This window comes from Aethalodelphis obliquidens, unplaced genomic scaffold, assembly GCF_003676395.1.
Source record: "Aethalodelphis obliquidens isolate GAN/ISIS:26980383/991018 unplaced genomic scaffold, ASM367639v1 scaffold7, whole genome shotgun sequence".
Classification (NCBI taxonomy): Eukaryota; Metazoa; Chordata; class Mammalia; order Artiodactyla; family Delphinidae; genus Aethalodelphis; species Aethalodelphis obliquidens.
Window position 1 is genome coordinate 24,012,196 of NW_020837951.1, and position 19,558 is coordinate 24,031,753.

A 19,558-nucleotide genomic window follows, 5' to 3' on the forward strand; every position below is an offset into this window, starting at 1 on the left:
TTTTTTGCGGTACGTGGGCCTCTCACTGTTGTGGCCTCTCCCGTTGCGGAGCACAGGCTCTGGACGCGCAGGCTCAGCGGCCATGGCTCACGGGCCCAGCTGCTCCGCGGCATGTGGGATCTTCCCGGACTGGGACACGAACCTGTGTCCCCTGCATCGGCAGGCGGACTCTCAACCACTGCGCCACCAGGGAAGCCCCTGGTATTTTCAGATTTTTAACATCTCCTTTGAGAGGATAATGTAAAACAGTTTTAATATCTTACTCTCAAGCCTGTGATGTACAAAGGTCTAATGGCCTGTCCCCAGGCCCTTGCTGCAGCTTCTAATGGTCACATAATTTGCTCGGGAGAAGCCCCTCCTGCACCCTGCACCACACATACACCTCAGCTTCTCTCAGAACCCTCCTTGTATTCTCAGGAATTCTAGCTTTGCTTGGGGAGGAGAGTAGGTGGCCTTCCTGTTTCTTCCTCTGTCGCTCTGCAGCCAGGCTGTGTCCTCTGCAGAGGGTAGTTTGGATACCGGAAATGCAAAATTTGGGGTTATTTCCAAGTCACGCGCTCTGTGTGTATCGCAGGTTCCAGCCAGAAATTTCCATCATGTCTTCTGGGGTCTATGTATTGCAGGCTTGATTTCTGAATGAGATGATTCTTCAGCTTTTATTCTTCATATCCTCTTTCCAAGTCACTGATGCCTTTTTCTTTTTCCTCTTCATGATGTCAGGTAGGGAGAGGCCTTTTGCAGCCTTGTCTCAGCTCCTTCCCAAAACTTTGTCCCTCATTGCTCTAACTCATTAATAAGACTCTACTTCATTTTGACTTCTTATGAATAGCTACTCAAATGAAATTCTCATGTTATCCATTAGAGCTCCTTTTTCTAATAAGCTGTTAGGCGGTCTAAAGCTTCTCTTGAATAGTGAATCTTTGGCTGGCATTTCTGTTTCCACATACTTTTAAGAAAATGGTAATTTCTTGAAACTAGTCTGCCACAGAAATGTTGATTTGACCTGATAATTCTGTCTGACTGATTTTGGCTTATTTTTTCACTGTGTTCATGTAACAGCTGGTGAGGATACCACTTTGATCTTTGGAAAACCCTTGGTTACATTCAAATAGCATGCATGCACCTAAAATATATTTTCTCTGGAAACTTTGCTAGGTTTTCTGTTTTTCCTCCTACTTTATTGGACAGTAGGTGGGATTAAAACCAAAAAAGCTCTTATCCCCTTTGGTGCTCCCAGGTATCCACATGGAGCCATCCATGTAAATATTCTGGGTTTGGGAGTATATTGTCTACTGTAACAGCTTTCAGGGTGAAGTTGTCTTCAGGAAAGATACTTGCTGGCTTTAGCATCCCTTCTAAGCCTATTTGACCATTGGTTTTCATCTTTATTAATCTATCAATAGATTAACTTTAGTGTATCTAAGTGACATCTGTCTCAAAAAAGTTTATGCAGATACTTCGCCAAAAAGGAAAAATAACTTTCTATCTTCCCAACAGGATGAAGCTATGGAATCAGCCATATCAAAGGCTGCCATAATCCTCTAGTCAGTGTGACTTAAGCCAAGTCTTACAGAAAAGTATCTAGCTTGTCCATAAAGAACTTCAAGAAAGATACTTCTTTTTCCTGAAGTAACCTTTACTAGCACAGCTGGCCATCCTCTAAATGTCTGTCATTGAGTCATTTTTTTTTTTATACCAAATATGCCACCTCCTTTGTTTTAAAGATTATTCTTTAAAGTCATGGTTCCTTGGAACTGCTAAGCAGAGCTGTGATTTGTACCTAAGTCCAGCTGATTGAGATCACACATTCTTCTGGTATACCATGATGCCTTCTTCCAGGAGATGGTTGGAACAAAAGATGATGAATTAAATTCGTGGTACCGTTAAGACTATTCACATGGACACATGAGGCTGGCAGCTAAAAATTTAGTTCTTTGCAGAGAAAGACAAATATCACATGATATCGCTTATACGTAGAATCTAAAAAAAGGATACAAATGAACTTATTTACAAAACAAATAGAAAACAAATTTATGGTTACCAAGGCTGGAGAGAGGGTTAAATTAGGAGCTTGGAGTTAATAAAATACACACACTACTGTATGTAAAATAGATAACAAGGGCTTACTGTATAGCACAGGGAACTATACTCAATATCTTGTAATAACCTATAATGGAAAAGAATGTAAAAAAGAATATATATATTCATATATATGTATAACTGAATCTTTGTATAACTTTGTTATATATGTATAACTGTACCCTTTACTGTACACCTGAAACTAACAGAACATTGTAAGTCAACTATATTTCAATAAAAATTTTTAAAAAATTAGGTCTTTGGTTCAGGAAGGAATTTGAGGTTAGAGAGCGTACAGTCATCTACATAGATATGAGGAAATATATGTCTTTTCACAGGTTAGATTTGCTTTATCTTCTTGGGATTGTACACACTAATTATGTACTATAAGAATAGCCCATGTCTTGGTTCTAACATATACTCGTACAAAAACCATTCATTTTATCTTATTTTTTTAAATTTGTTTTTAACTTTTTATTTTGTGGAGTATAGCCGATTAACAATGCTGTGATAGTTTCATAGCAAAGGTTAATGTGTTTTTATTGTGGTAAAAGTCACATAGAGGACTTATTTTTAATACAGAAAAAAAATTAACAACCAACACTACAATCCTAATTGTTCTCAAAATTGATAGATTTCTGTGAGTCTGAAAAATATGGTACAGACGAGATAACTTGTTATATAGGCTGGGCCATTTTTCTAACCACAGCTATATCAAGTTATATAAATTATAGATTGTAATTCAGGTTGATTTTTAGCAGCCTGAGTGCTTTTTATTTCTTTACTGGGTCAAATTCAAGGCTTAAAATATACAGTCATACATAGATACCTCTGAAGAACTTTCTCATATGTGTAAGATAACAATGAGTTCTAGTTCTACAAGCTCCTGTCAGTTTTTTCATTCTTAAGGATTATGTTCAAGATGGAATATGTTTCTTCATGGAGAAAGATTTTCAGAGGGAAAATATTATACAAATGATCATGAAAATATTATCATAATGCCCTGAGACTGAAGTTTTTAGTGTGTAAATTATCAGTGATGTCGGGTTTTATAAGCATCAGTCATTAGTTGTCATCAATGTTGCAGTTAAGTGAATTATTAAACTCATTTTATATGATCCATTAATAAGTTAAAAGTGGAATTGAAATTGGGAGTTAACTGCATGTCCAGACAGTGAAAGTGTCTTTGTTCTTCAAGCTTTGCCTTCTGAAATATGTGGCTACTAGATAATCACTGTCTCATTGAATTTCTGAACCTTAGTTATTTTTCTCCATTCTGAATGAGTATTCTTCTAAACCGAATACATTTGTGATTGGGTTTTCATTTCATGAATTTTTGAGTTAGTGGCATGCATCCGTTACCCCTAAACCATTTTCCTCCCCTTAGAGCATGTTGTGTCCTGAATGTTTGCATCACACCCTTCTTCCCCGATGCTCCATTCTGCTTGCTCTGGTGGAGATATTGCACATTACTAAGTTGCATGTTGTCACGGCCTCAGTGCAATTTAGTATGTGTGATATTTTCACATGAGTGCATGCACACGGGTAGGGCTCTTGCTTGTGGGATTACAGCTTTTCAGGGCCGGTGGGTGGGAGTCCTAGTGATGAATTTGATGGGAGAATGTGTGTACTGTGAGATTTTCGGTGAACATGCTTCCCACCTCCACCCTCCAGTTTTGCAGAATTAAAAGTATTTGGGTTAAAAAAAAAAATTAGCGTCGATCATTTAGTAAATCAGTATTTCCAGATTTTACTGGAAATATTAAATATTCATTAGAAAGAAATTCTTGTGGATTGAAGGTTATAAACATTATTTGTTTAAATTAAAATGTATAAGGAAGAGTTTAAAGCTGTAACAAAATATATTTTCATTTATTTGAAGAGATCTCCTAACGCTGAAATAGAGAGGCAGAATCTCTTATGCATGTTTGGGAAAATTAAAATTAGTAGAGTTCTTAAATAATAACCAAGTCAGTAAATATAGTGCCTTTTTAACCTACTTGATTAAAGATCAGTTTAATAAGCTTAAACCTTTGCTTCAAGTTTCCAAGGGAAATGACTTTTAAAAACTTTGTCTTGTATTTAGTTTCTCTTTGTGGTGCTTTAAAAATTGCTAAGTTCATTTTAATGAACTTAGGCTCATAATAGAACTAGTGTTGAGATACAAATGTTTGCTATTTGCGTATGTAATTGAAACAACCTCTTGTTGATTTTTTTAATTAGCACTAGAGTAAGTATCCATGATCGGTAGGCACTGTCAAAGACACAAAACAACGTGTTAATTAAATACAAATATTGAATTAGTATTTACTGCTGCCAAGGACTCCACACGATTTAATGTGATGCCATGGTCATACGCTTGTGTGTGTGATTCACAGTTATTTCCAGTGGGGATGGAAGGCGTCTATGGGAGCAGCTCTCCCTGAGCCCCTCACCAGCACGCTAGGTCTGCGTGCACAGCGTGACCATTCCCCTCTGGAATGGAAATCCAGTGTCAACCAAGTTTCTGTACCTTTTACTGTGGAGCTGGGTCTCTGGGGTGGCTAGTGAATCAGGAAAGGGAGGGGGTTGTAATGAAGGGATCCCTGATTGGTCATTTTATACGCGGGGTCTCTGAACATGCCTGCCCTCTCCACTAGCTCACCTTCTACTTGAGGTGCACTGTGTGGCAGTGAGGGTAGACTACTGTTGTTCCCTGGGGAATGATATTCTAATAGTCTTCCTGTCTGACCTTTAGAAAGAAGAGAGGGCAGAACCAGTGTAAGGAAATGTCAGGAGTAGGCAGAATTTGATTGTGGACTCTTTACTCTCCTTTTCTTTCTTTTCCCTTAGACTGTGCTTCCTACTTGTTTGTGGTCTAGGGCCCTGTGTGCCCTGAGGGCACAGAGCTTTTTGACTATGGTTTTTCATTCTCCCCACCCATGTCCTTGCTTCAAGTCTCACTCCATTAAAAGCAAGTCATCTGATGAAATCCTGAGTTGGCTGGCTAGTTCTCTCTCACTCAGTTTGGAAAAGTAACACAAATACTCTTTCGGTCAGAAATGAGAGGGTGCTGAGAGCAGAAGTAAAAAATTTGTGAAAACAACAGCTTCATCTCAGAGTTTATAAAGGATAAACACAGAGCGCTGGTTAAGAATTAAAATTCTAACCAATCATTTGAAGTCAATTTAGGTCTCTGGTACAGAGGAGTTAGATATGTAGTTGTGTAAACGAGGCAGGGACACACAGACCTTTATGTGTCATAATTATACAAGTATAATTACACTTAGACAAAAAGCTGATTGTGTATCAACTTGGAACTTTTATTCACAGAGAGGTATGCTTAGATGAGGCCTAACTGGATGGGATGCGCTATGGCCTGCCTTCAGTAGAGGGGACCCCTGCCTTGTAACAGTCTCCATATGGCATGGGGCAGGGGGACATCTATAGGACTGTCTGACAGTGGAAGGTCTCTGAGTGAGGATGTGGCCTTGTTAGAAAGGGGGAGCCTCCAGCTCAGGGGTTGGTGTCAGTCTCATCTGTTGAGCTAAATCAGGCCTGCTGAGCCAGATTAACTGAGCTACCGAAAGAGGGGAGGAAAAGAGCCTCCTGAGTCTTCTGAATTTGATTCTCCAACTGCTGAGTGCTGGGAAAGCCTGGAGATGTAGTTAGAGAACAACTCTCAGTCTTTAAAGAGTCACTGAAAAGAGGTGTCTTAGAAGGTGGAGCACACGCAGATATTCTTCCACTCAAAAGAAAAGATTGGGACTTCCCTGGTGGTCCAGTGGTAAAGAATCCGCCTTCCAGTGCAGGGGACTCGGGTTCGATCCCTGGTCAGGGAACTAAGATCCCACATGCTGCGGGACAGCTAAGCTCGTGTGCCACAACTAGTGAGCTCACACGCCTCAACGAGAGAGCCTGCGTTCCACAAGCTACAGAGCTCACATGCCCTGGAGCCCGTGTGCCACAACTAGAGAGAGAAAACCCCACACACCACAACTAGAGAGATGCCCATGCGCCACAACGAAAGATCCCGCATGCCTCAGCCAAGACCCCGTGTTCCACAACTAAGACCCGACGCAGCCAAATAAATAAATTAAATAAGTAAATATTAAAAAAAAAAGATTGAGGTGGATAGTGGAGGAAGACTGTATGCTACATGCATATGAGACTGGTGAACTTGATACCTGATAACAGTAGCTCCAATAATAGCCACTGTTATTGAGCACCAAGTGTGTGTCAGGTCAGTTACTGGGGACTCCAGATGCGTTGTCATTTAGCTTTTCATGAGCTGAATTGTTCTTTCTGCCAGCATCCACCCTCGTAATACCATAAGTATGAAGTTTAAGCCTTACACCTTGAGGAGATGTGGTGTGATGTAGCAGGCAGTAACTTCTGGCTGGGTGTCCATAGACTATAGGTTTTCTCTGAATGGAGAGAGAAAAACAGTTGCTAACGTTTCTTTAAAATGTTAAACAGATACCATATTACCCAGCATCTTCACTCTAAGGCATTTACTGAAAAGCAGTGAAAGCATATGACCAAAACTTGTGCTTAAATGTTCATAGCAGCATTATTCACAATAGCCCCAAACTGGAAATAGCCCAAATGCCCATCAGCTGGTGAATGGATAAACAAATTGTGGTATATCCAGATAATGGAATACTACTCAGCAATTTAAAAGGAACAAACTACTGTGTGGATGAACCTCAAAAGCATTGTACTAGGTTAAAGAAACCAAACACCAAAAGCTGTGTAATGACAGTGGGAATGTACTTGACACTACTGAACTGTACACTTAAAAATGGTTAAATAGTAAGTTTCATGTTATGTATATTTTACCACATTGTTTTCCAAAAGGTACATAATGTATGATTCTGTTAGTACAAAATTCTAGAAAAGGCAAAACTGTAGTGACAAAGCATATCTAGTGGCTGTCAGAGACCAGGGCTCAGGGAGGGATTCACTATAACAGGGCATGAGGAAACTTTTTGGGAATGATGCTAACATTCTATATTTTGATTCTGGTGGTAGTTATGCAACTGTATACATTTGTCAAAATCCACGGAATCATATGCTTAAAGTTGGTGAGTTTTATTGTTGGTAAATTATAGTTCAATAAAACTTACGTAGAAGAAAGAAAGGAGAAAAAATGGCTAGGAATTTGAAGGAGTTAAAAAATTCTCTTAGTAAATTATTAGAAGATTTTTCTCTGCTTTCTAAAAAACTGTGTGCCAGATCATAAGGTAGGGGAAATATATTGTCTTTACTTCCCTCATTGGGATACATGAAAATGTTTAGTTACTGCGAACAATAGATAGTGCATTTAGGGTCTACAAAATTACTTAAAAGTTGCCTTAGTGAGAATATTACCAACAGTCAATATTCCCAGAGCTAGAAGGAGACTGTTTTCCTACGAGTGGTCCTTTTTGGATTGAGCTTTGCTTACTTGCCACCTAGAGGGGTGATTCAGTTGTGGTATTCCATTGCACTTTTTTTTTTTTTTTTTTTTTTAGAATCAGTTAAGATTCATTGAATTCTTACTATGTCCAAGGTTTATGATAAATATTTTACTTTTTTTTTAACATCCTTATCGGAGTATAATTGCTTTACAATGGTATGTTAGTTTCTGCTTTATAACAAAGTGAATCAGTTATACATATACATATGTTCCCATATCTCTTCCCTCTTGGCGTCTCCCTCCCTCCCTCCCTCCCTATCCCACCCCTCTAGGTGGTCACAAACCACCTAGCTGATCTCCCTGTGCTATGCGGCTGCTTCCCACTAGGTATCTATTTTACGTTTGGTAGTGTATATATGTCCATGCCACTCTCTCACTTTGTCACAGCTTACCTTCCCCCTCCCCATATCCTCAAGTCCGTGCTCTAGTAGGTCTGTGTCTTTATTCCCATCTTAACCCTAGGTTCTTCATGACTTTTTTTTCCCCTTAGATTCCATATATATGTATTAGCATACAGTATTTGTCTTTCTCTTTCTGACTTACTTCACTCTGTATGACAGACTCTAGGTCTATCCACCTCACTACAAGTAACTCAATTTCATTTCTTTTTATGGCTGAGTAATATTCCGTTGTATATATGTGCCACATCTTCTTTATCCATTCATCTGTCAATGGACACTTAGGTTGCATCCATGTCCTGGCTATTGTAAATAGAGCTGCAATGAACATTTTGGTACATGACTCTTTTTGAATTACGGTTTTCTCAGGATATATGCCCTGCAGTGGGATTGCTGGGTCGTATGGTAGTTCTATTTGTAGTTTTTTAAGGAACCTCCATACTGTTCTCCATAGTGGCTGTATCAATTTACATTCCCACCAACAGTGCAAGAGTGTTCCCTTTTCTCCACACCCTCTCCAGCATTTATTGTTTCTAGATTTTTTGATGATGGTCATTCTGACTGGTGTGAGATGATATCTCATTGTAGTTTTGTTTTGCATTTCTCTAATGATTAATGATGTTGAGCATTCTTTCATGTGTTTGTTGGCAATCTGTATATCTTCTTTGGAGAAATGTCTGTTAAGGTCTTCTGCCCATTTTTGGATTGGGTTGTTTGTTTTTTTGTTATTGAGCTGCATGAGCTGCTTGTAAATTTTGGAGGTTAATCCTTTGTCAGTTGCTTCATTTGCAAATATTTTCTCCCATTCTGAGGGTTGTCTTTTGGTCTTGTTTATGGTTTCCTTTGCTGTGCAAAAGCTTTGAAGTTTCATTAGGTCCCATTTGTTTATTTTTGTTTTTATTTCCATTTCTCTAGGAGGTGGGTCAAAAAGGATCTTGCTGTGATTTATGTCATAGAGCATTCTGCCTATGTTTTTCTCTAAGAGTGTGATAGTGTCTGGCCTTACATTTCCATTGCACTTTGATGTCAACTTATTTTTGGCTTAAAATTTTTAAAACACCATAAGTTTGATCGAAATATCACATCTATATCTTTTCTCACCAGCCCCCCTTCCCCATTCTAGTCAGATTCTGTACTTTTTTTCATAGATTTTGTTCTCATTAATCTTTCCATGATATTTGATATTATTATTCCCTCATTCTCAAAAGCTTCCTTCTCCCTTGCTCTCTGGGAATAGTGTACTCTAGTGATTTTCTTTCTACTAGAGAAATGATTTCATTATCTCTTTGGCTGGTGTATCTTTGTCCTTAGGTCCCTTATGAGAACAGAGCTCATTGCCCCATTCTTTCTAGGCTTGTCCCTTGGGATATCTTACCCTATCCTATGATTATTTGGTGTGTCTCAAATTTCTTGTCCCAAGGTCGCTATTAAGCCTTGTCTCTTATTTCCAGCTACCTCCAGGGTATTTATTTTCATCATCCTTTTTCGACTTAACACTGTCCAAACTAAACATGTTCCCTTTTCTTCCATGTCCTCGCCCATTCTGGGGTTCTCCATGACTTTGAGATACTGCCATTCTTTCTCCCTCAGGTTTAAAACCTGAATCTCTCGTGTTCTTTTTTTCCTCCATGTCTTCTAATCAGTTACTGTTCGGATCGTTTATATTTCCTGTGGGCTATCTCCCTTACTTTAAGTCTTTTGGTATCTCTTTAGCCTGTGTCCTTATTGTTAGAGAGCCTATGGCACTTTTTTCAGTGAAAGCTGCTGGTCAGTATGACAAGGTTTCACAATTTTGAGAGCCACTCTGTCCCCAAATGCATGTCTCATATGAAATGACTGAGTCACTGGATTCCAGAGTTTGACTTACTCTCCCGGTACACCTCTTGGGATGCTTTGGAAAATCTTGGTGTGTCCTTTTGTGTGTACAGTGTTACGTTGCTGCCACTGTCTCTGCTTTTTTCAATCACAAACAGCTTTTCCTTCTCTCATGAGTATATAAGCGTGCGTCCCGTGCACCCCACAGATTCCTGTTTTTTGTAACTTTGTGATACCTTGGGATAACTTAAGATTTGCTGCCTTTGTGCTCTCCCTGAGCAGTTCCTTATTTCTCCTCCTTATACAGTACTACTTTAATCTTCCAACTGAAAAGCAAAAATACCTGAGATTGCATATTTTCATTCCTATTAATCACGGAATATGTGTGTCTGTTTTTACACCTCTTGTATTTTCCTCTCTGATTTTACTTCGGAATTAATAAGATTTTTTTGTAAATTCTCACCCAATGACCTGCATTCTTTGATAGCATTTTTATAAGTTACTTTGTAGGTTGGGTTGCATGGTTTAAGATGTGTGGGAGCATTTTGTTAACGAGAAGAAGGACTGATGAAGTACCGGCTATAGTATTCCTCACTTGCTCTTCCCAAAGAGGGGGGCTGGCCACAGCCTGGATGTCTCCAAATTTAACTACATCCTCAGAAATAAGATATTCACACTTATTTTTCTTTCTCTTTATTTTGGTGGTGAGCGATCTGCTTTAGAAGTGAAGAGTTGATGAGTTATTTCAGTGAATAGGGTATTTTAAGGTGTTTTATTTCAGTTATCTTTTCATTAGAGAAATTTAAAGAACAGTTTAGTAAATCTATTTCAAGTTTTCAATACAAGATTTTTATGTTTCTCTGAAATAAAATGAAAAAAGCATTCTCAGGCCATTGGAAAAATTGAAGCTATTATCAGATTTGGATAAAGTAGCCAGAAGCCTAGGAATATTGATTTTTCTGAATCACAGTATGATACTGTGTTTATTTTCTTTCCCTTTTATCTTTGGACGTTCTAGAGGGGTGTTTGATGCTTCCCTCAAAATGGCTGGCTTCTACGGATTATACACCTGGCTGACTCATACTATATTTGGCATCAATATTGTCTTCATACCATCAGGTAACAACTGTATCATAACTTCTGCTGTCCTCTATTTAAGGAACATTAAGCCATTTTACATATACTGTCAGCTTCCTTAAATTTAAAATGCTAAATTTTGAGATCTAATCTAGTCCAGATTAGGAGCAGAAATATGATCTGGAATGTTTATTTATTGCTGTATCCCCAGTAGTTAAAACAATACCCAGCACATAGGAAGCACTGCATAAATAACAAATACTTATTTCTTAATTGATCATACTGTTCTGGAAAGGAATGAGTGTAAAGTAAGGTCCTTCAGTTAGCAGGGTTATTTTTGGTGTTTTTATTGAAATTACACTTCATTTTTATTAGAAAGAAGCAAGGTAAAGCATATACGTTCTTATCCGAGATTTAGAAACTAATTTCTGATTTGACTTTGGAATCAGTACAAATATTTGACCAGTGCTCTATAGTTATATCATAGGACTGTACAGTTGTCCTTTGGTATCCCTGAGGGTATGGTTTCAGGACCCCCTGAGGATACCAAATTCTGCGGATGCTCAGGTCCTTTGGCCCTCTGTATTTGCAGGTTCCACATCTGAGGATATGGAAGGCCACCTGCATACATATTAACTAACCATTGATTGAGAATAACAACTGTGGGACACTAAAATTTCGTTGCTTAAGAACAGATTCATGAAGTAAACACACACTTCAGAAAGATTTTCATGATCCAGTTTGAAGATCTTGGACCTCATTCAACTAGCAAATTCAGTTAAACAGGACATATCATTCCCCTAAAATTTGAGTTTGTATTTGTTTAACTTGTTCTGGTGGAAATTTTTAAGTAGTAGGAGCTAGTGATTAGATTCTGCTGTCTTGTTATTGCTTTGCTGATGATAAGTTGCTTTTTCTTCTTTTAATCTTTATTAGCTTTAGCAGCAATCCTTGGAGCAGTGCCGTTTCTAGGCACATATTGGGCAGCAGTACCTGCAGTTCTAGACCTGTGGCTTACACAAGGCTTAGGATGCAAAGCCATCTTACTGTTGGTTTTTCATCTCTTGCCGACATACTTTGTAGATACTGCCATCTATTCTGATATATCAGGGTAAGTATTCCACAGAACTTCTGAAGTTGGTGATGAATCATATCCAGGAATTTCTTTGGCCTTTTTTAAGAAGATTTTATTTTTTTCCTTTTGGGCATGGGAGAAAGGACTGGTGGTAGGATTTTCAGTGAAGTAATCTTTTGTGATCCCACTGATATAATCAAAGTTTAATTTAATTAATATCATTTGCAAGGTATGCTATTTTGTTATAAGTTTTATTTACAATACATGAGACTAAAAGTTGTGAATAATCCTCTGGTTTAGTGACATTTAACCTAGGAAAAAAGAATTACGGTACATACTTCAAAATAAAAATATTTTAAGTACAATAACAAGTTAGTAGTTATTTTCAGAACTTCTTTGCTTTCAGAGAAACACATTATTAGGTTCTAAGTTTGAGGATTTCCACGTAAAATGAAACCTCATCAAGTTCGTATCTGACAAGCAGTGCTTTCTTACTTTAGATATTATAGTATGGTTCTATGATGAATGCAGATTAAATTTAAGGCAGAAGCCAAACTTTGGCAATATAATAAATATCTGTTTTTGTAGGTTTTGATGTCTCTTAGAAATTGCATTCAGTAAATCAAGCTGATTCTCATTTAGTCACGTATCCAGATTAACATTGCTTATTACAATCTAGGATGTGACAAATATTGAATTTTATTTAGCTACTCAAATTCAGAATATGGCCCACTGAAACTATCATAATAGTTAATATTTTAAATTTTCTTTAAGTAAAACTCATCACAATAAGCGTAGACAGGGTCTAAGTTTACAGGAAGAGGACCCTTCAGTTAATTTGAAATTATGAAGAGACCAGTCATATGCTACCTTGTTTTCTCTCTAGTAAGTTAAAATAGAAAATAAATGATATAGAACAACTAAGAAGCCCCAAAGTTCCAGAGCAACAAGAAACAAGCAACTCCATAAGCAAGCCTTAGGGGAACTATTTTGCCTAAAACTTAAAGATAACAGGAGAACTTCATAGTGAGCTTAACTAACATTTAATAGTTGAAATTTAAACCATAAGAGCAGTTACGTGATTTATAGTTAAGTGTTTTCATTTCTTTAAACTTTGCTGTAAATTTTATATCAGGGTTTTTAGCTAGAATTTAAGACTTAGATATAGTTCTCTCTTAATAATAAAGTAACACCTTATTTAACCAACATCATTAGGAAATGAAAAATTTTACGTAACTTGCTTTATTTTATTTTGTAATAAATTAAGCTTTTATTTAAAAGCTCCCACATTTTTTTTTTAAGCTTTAAGCATTTCTGATAAAAATTTTCCTTAAATGTATTGTTTAGGGAAAATGCTTGCTTACATAGTGTAACATGGAATATTGCCCTAAATCCTTTTTGGAATGAAGAAGACAAATAAATTACAAATATAATTTATTGGTTTCCTGAAGACTAGCTCACCTTAAATGTTACTGAATTGTAATACAGTACAGGATATCCTTCCAAGGTATTTAGTTATTTTCCCTTCACTAAATTGTTCTAATCATCTGTGTTTAGAAACTAGAAACAAACAAAATATACCTTATTTCTAAGTCCCTCTTATGTCAGTGGTCATATGTTATTATCAGTGTGCTGTGCTGCTGTAATCTACAGGTATGCCTCATTTTATCGTACTTCACTTTATCGCGCTTCGCAGATATTGCTTTTGTTTTTTTTAAACAAATTGAAGATTTGTGGCAACGCTGTGTTGAGCAAGTCTATTGACACCATTTTTCCAACAGCATTTGCTCACTTTGTGTCTCTGTGTCATTTTGGTAATTCTTGCAATAGTTCAGACTTTTTTATTATGTTTTTTATGATGATCTGTGATCAGTGATCTTTGATGTTACTATTGTAATTGTATTGGGGTGCTATGAACTACACCCATATAAGATGGCAGACAATTGATATATGTCGTATGTGTTTTGACTGCTCCACCAACCAGCCGTTCCCTTATCTTCTCCCTCTCCTTGGGTCTCCCTAGTCCTTGAGATACAGCAATATTGAAATAAGGCCAGTTAATACCCTTACAGTGGCCTCTAGGTGTTCAAGTGAAAGGAGGAGACAGACATCTCTCACTTAAATCAAAGGCTAGAAATGATTAAACTTAGTGAAGAAGGTATGTTGAAAGCTAGGCCTCTTGAGTCAGTTAGCTAAGTTGTGAATGTAAAGAACAAGTTCTTGAAGGAAGTGAAAAGTGCTATTCCAGTGAACACACACATGGTAAGAAAGCAAAGCAGCCTTTTTGCTGATACGGAGAAAGCTTTGGTATTCTGGATGGAAGATCAGACCAGCCACAACATTCCCTTAAGCCAGAGCCTAATCTGGAGAAAGACCCTAACTCTTCTCAACCCTGTGAAGGCTGTGAGGGGTGAGGAAGCTGCAGAAGAAACGTTTGAAGCTAGCAGAGGTTGGTTCGTAAGGTTTAAGGAAAGAAGCTGTCTCCAGAACATAAAAGTGCAAGGTGAAGCAGCAAGTGCTGATGTAGAAGCTGCAGCAAGTTATCCAGAAGGTCTAGCTAAAGAGAAATAATGAAAGTGGCTACATTAAACAGATTTTCAATGTAGACGAAACAACTTTCTCTTGGAAAAAGATGCCACCTAGGACTTTCAACGCCTGGCTTCAAAGCTTGAAAGGACAGGCTGGCTCTATTGCTAGGGGCTAATGCAGCTGGTGACTTTAAATTGAAGCCAGTGCTCATTTACCATTCCAAAAATCCCAGGGCCCTTAAGAATTGTGCTAAATCTACTCTGCCTGTGCTCGAGAAATGAAACAACAAAACCTCGATAACAGCACATCTATTTGCAACATGGTTTACTGAATATCTTAAGCCTACTCTTGAGACCTACTGGTCAGGAAAAAATGATTCCTTTCAAAATACTTTGGCTTGGGCTTCCCTGGTGGCGCAGTGGTTGGGGATCCGCCTGCCGATGCGGGGGACGTGGGTTTGTGTCCCGGTCCGGGAGGATTCCACGTGCTGCGGAGTGGCTGGGCCCGTGAGCCATGGCCGCTGGGCCTGCGCATCCGGAGCCTGTGCTCCGCAATGGGAGAGGCCACGGCAGTGAGAGGCCCGCGTACCGCAAAAAACAAAAACAAAAACAAAACAAAACAAAAAAATACTTTGGCTTATTTGACAATGTACCCAGTCACCCAAGACCTCTGATAGAGATGTGCAATGAGGTTAATGTTGTTTTCATGCCTGTAATACAACATCCATTCTGCAGCCTGTGGTTCAAGGAGTAATTTCAACTTTCAAGTCTTATTATGTAAGACTTTACCCAGATCCTCTGATGGATCTGGGTAAAGTCAATTGAAAACCTTCTGGAAAGCATTCAGCATTCTAGACGCCATTAAGAACACTCCTATTTCATGGGAAGAGGTCAAAATATCAACATTAACAGAAGTTTGGAAGAAGTTGATTCCAACCCTCGTGGATAACTTTGAGGGGTTCAAGACTTCAGTGGAAGAAGTAACTGCAGATGTGGTGGAAATAGCAAGAGAACTAGATTTAGAAGTGGAGTCTGAAGATGTAACTGAATTACTGCAGTCTCATGATAAAACTTTAATTTTTCAAGAAAGTGGCTTCTTGTGATGAGATCTACTTCTGGTAAAGATGCTGTGAAGATTGTTGAAATGGCAACAAAGGATCTAGTGTATTACATAAACTTGGTTGATAAAGCAGAAGCAGGGTTTGAAAGGATTAACTCCCATATTGAAAGAAGTTCTGTGGTGGGTAAAATGCTCTCAAAGAGCATTGCATGCTACAGAAAAATCATCTCTGAAAGGAAGAGTCAGTGGATGCAGCAAAACTTCATTGTTGTCTTGTTTTGAGAAATTGCCACAACTGCCCCTGCCGTCAGCAACCAATCACGCTGATCGAGACAAGATCAAAAAGATTACAATTTGCTGAAGGCTTACATGATAGTTAGCATTTTTACCAATCAGGTGTTTTTAAATTAACGTATGTACATATTTTTAGACGTAATGCTATTGTACACTTAAAAGACTACAGTACAGTGTGGACATAATTTTTATATACTCTGGGAAACCAGAAATTTCGTGTGACTCACTTTATTGTGAGATTTGGCTTTATTATGGTGGTCTGGAACCAAACCTGCAGTATCTCTGAGGTCTGCCTGTGTCTTATTTCATTCCAGTTATGTAAGTGACACTGATAAGCTGGAAGACAGTTATGACTCTCCTATGAAATAAAAATCTTGGCTTTTTATCAAATATTTTCCTCATGAGGACTTTTATCACTACCTGTGTTAAAATCTGTATTTTAGGAGGTTGCTAGAAGTCTAACTTATGAATAACAGGGATGTCATTGTATTGTTATCATCTTTATAAAAAAAGCATAATTAGTTGAACTACACACTTAATTGTGCCCACTTAGTTTTTCTAGATGGAGGTAAACCTAACAGGTAGATTATATAACGAGTCCTAAGCTGACATTAACCCACCTCAGACAGCCCTGTAATGGTACCTGTTAACACTGCTGACTTCACTCCTTCAGTTGCTGGACCTATAAAAAGGCAAACGTCACACATGTAGGCAAGAAAATTTTTGCATCTTGTTATCTGCATTGAGGTAATCTGAAGAAAGCTGATAATGCAATCAAAAGGCAGGTGTATTACAGAATGAACATTGTGTTAGAGAATGTATTTCCGACTTACTCCAAGGTTTATGTTTGTTAAAAGTCATGAGTAACCTGTGTGCTCTTTATTCTAGAGGTGGCCATCCTTACTTGACAGGCTTGGCAGTGGCTGGTGGAGCGTACTACCTGGGCCTGGAAGGAGCAATCATTGGGCCCATACTTCTCTGCATACTTGTGGTCGCTTCCAATATCTATAGTGCTATGTTAATGAGTCCCACGAATTCAGTACCCACACCAAACCAGACCCCGTGGCCTGTTCAGACTCAGCGGTGAGTTACAGCAGAATGATCATAAACTGTGTATGAAATTGAACTAACCTGTCTCATTATTTTTCACCTGCATACAGTCTGTTAGGATACAGAGTATTTCAGTTCCTCTGCTCTACTAAAGATTGAAGACACTAAGTAAATAGAAATCATTTGTGTGTAGACTTTTGGGTTTCACATATCAGGAACATTTAAAAACCGATTGGGTCAGAATTGTTAATGTCATGAAAAACCAAAAATAAATAAATTTTAAAAGACCATTTTGAGACAGTGGTATACTAGATTGAAAGAGACTTAGGAAATAGGACAACCAAATGCAGTGCATGGGTCCATGACAGGATCCTGGATTGGGGAATGGAGAGAATCTATAAAGAACATTTCTGAAGCAGTTAGAGAAATTGATTATGGACCATATGTGAAATAATATTATATTGATATTAAATTTCTTAGGTCTGACAGTGATACTTCGGTTATGTAGCAGAATATCCTTTAGGGATGAGATGTCAAACTGAGAGGGAGAAAATGACTGTAGCAAAGTGTTCACAACTGGTGAATCTAGATGAAGGATAGACATATGGCTGTTAATTGTACTATTTCAATTTTTCTGTAGGTTTATTTATATACTATTTAATTTGTATATATTTATTTATATACTGTAGTATTCCAGTGTGTGGATATACCACAATTTATTTATTCATTGTAGTATTGATGGACATTTGGGTAGTGTCCAGTTTAGGACTGTTATGAATCAGGCTGCTATGAACTTTCTGGTGCATGGCTTTTGGTGAACATGAATACTTACTTCAGGTGCGTATATAGCAGCAGAGGAATGGCTGGGACTACATCTGGTTTAACTTTAGTGGATACTTGCAAAACAGTTTTTCTATGTGGCTGTACCAGAAATTACATTTTAACAACAGAAAAGTAAGAAGGACTTTTAATGAAAAACTAAGTCTCAGAATACAGGATTTTAACTTTCCAGAGACCATACTGCATTGCCCTTGTTATTTTCAGTTGGAAAAGAATTTTTTTGTTGCCTATTCTAGTGTAATTAAGGAGTCATTAACAAGTTGATTCTGAAAATGTATTTAGTGAAACTATATTTTTATTTGAAATTCTTCTAAAATGTTCTGCTTATTTCATTTTAAGTGCTGTATTTTGTGAAGAAAGACATAGTCCTTTAACCCAAAACAAGTAGAATAACGTTTCTGAGTTAGAGCTAGTCGGTCAAAGGGCCATCTTAGTTAATTCTAGGCACTTATTTGATGGCAGTGAAATATCAGTTTCCTGAAGAAGAATGAAAAGAAGAGGTACCTAGAGGTTTCAACAAAGACGTCACCAGTTTGGGGGTGGTTACACTATGATATCCTTTCCTGCCTTTGCTCTTAAAGGCAGGTACTGGGTTCCTGAGAAGTCGGTGGACAGTTACTGGAAAGCAGTAGAGAGCATTTGCTGAGTGGATACCGTATTCCTTGGGCTCACGAAACAAGAAGTAAAAAGAAAATTGGTTGATCAATATTTTGCTGTTATTTTAGAAAAAGACTTCTGATGATTCCAGGTTGGTAGAGCAAGAGTTAGTTTCTAAGGTGAAACAAAAGAAGCTAATATTAATCCTTCTAGAGGCGAGTAACCCCTTTCCCCTGGTCCCCTTCTGAAGGCAGAATGTTGTTAATTAAGTGGTATGGGGGTTTGAAAAAATAATGTAAGGACCGATATAGCTGTAATCTTTTTCCTTCGAAGTTATGGATGTATATAATTTAAAAGAGTCAAAAATTTCTCTAAAGCTTGTGAAAAAGAGCAGTCCTTTGCCTTCTCCCTGCCCCTTCCTTTCCTCTCTAAGAGGAACCACTTTCGACTCTATCTGATGTTTACCTCCATATCTTGAAATTGTGTTCATTTCTTGATTTTTTTCATGTATTGGCACTGTTTACTTCCCATTTGGAAAGTGAGAAATTATCTCTTTTACTAACCATCCGCTCGATATTACTAAACTGTGATATTGGTTAGATCAGTATTCAGTGTTTACATTATTATGGCTCTGTAAATTACATTCATATTTAAGCCTTCTTGTATATTGTCTATAGTTCCTTACCTATACAACATTTCGCTTTCCTTTGTGTTATAAAGATACCGTTTTTTATTTGCTTTGTTTTCTGTGAACTTATAATTAGTCCAATGCCAGGCTTTGCACCAGGTATTTACCTCTCCTGTCACTCAGCATACTGAGTTGCGTCTGGTTTGCTGTAAGTGTTATCTTCCTGAAGAACTCGCTCCTGGATTGTTCTGATCTGCTCCAGCAGAGTTGTACAGCTGTCACCCTGGGGATTCCCTCAGCTCTCCCCTCTGTTGGAATCCTTATTTCCCATATGATTTCCCAATATTGTTTTCTTTCTTGATTTATTCCTGCTTTTTGTTGGAGCACATCTTCCTGTAGATTTTTGGGAAAGAATGCATGGGAGGTAAATTTGGGGGACGATACATGTCTGAAAAGGCTTCTAAAGTCATACTTACTCAATAGTTTGCCTGGGTAGAGAATTCTATGTTTAAAATTTTTTCCCTTTAGAACTTTATTTCTTCATTGTTTTCTAGCTTTCACGGTTGTTAAAATTCTGAAGCCTTTCTGGTTCCTGATTCTTTGGAATTTAACTGTTTGAAAACCTATAGGATCTTTTTTGTTGTTTTTAATCTACTTTGTTGTTGTTGTTCCAATTG

The 19,558-nt window shown here is 37.8% G+C and overlaps 1 protein-coding gene across 3 annotated transcripts in view; it reads left to right on the forward strand.

Moving 5' to 3' along the window:
• The window catches only part of TMEM245 (transmembrane protein 245), a 98,820-nt gene that overhangs the window by 70,955 nt on the left and 8,307 nt on the right, over positions 1–19,558 (forward strand). For all 3 annotated transcript variants that reach the window (XM_027105278.1, XM_027105277.1, XM_027105279.1), the window contains 3 exons: positions 10,751–10,851; positions 11,746–11,920; positions 16,655–16,849. In XM_027105278.1, the coding sequence (XP_026961079.1) occupies positions 10,751–10,851; positions 11,746–11,920; positions 16,655–16,849 (471 nt within the window). The remainder of the gene's footprint in view (positions 1–10,750; positions 10,852–11,745; positions 11,921–16,654; positions 16,850–19,558) is intronic.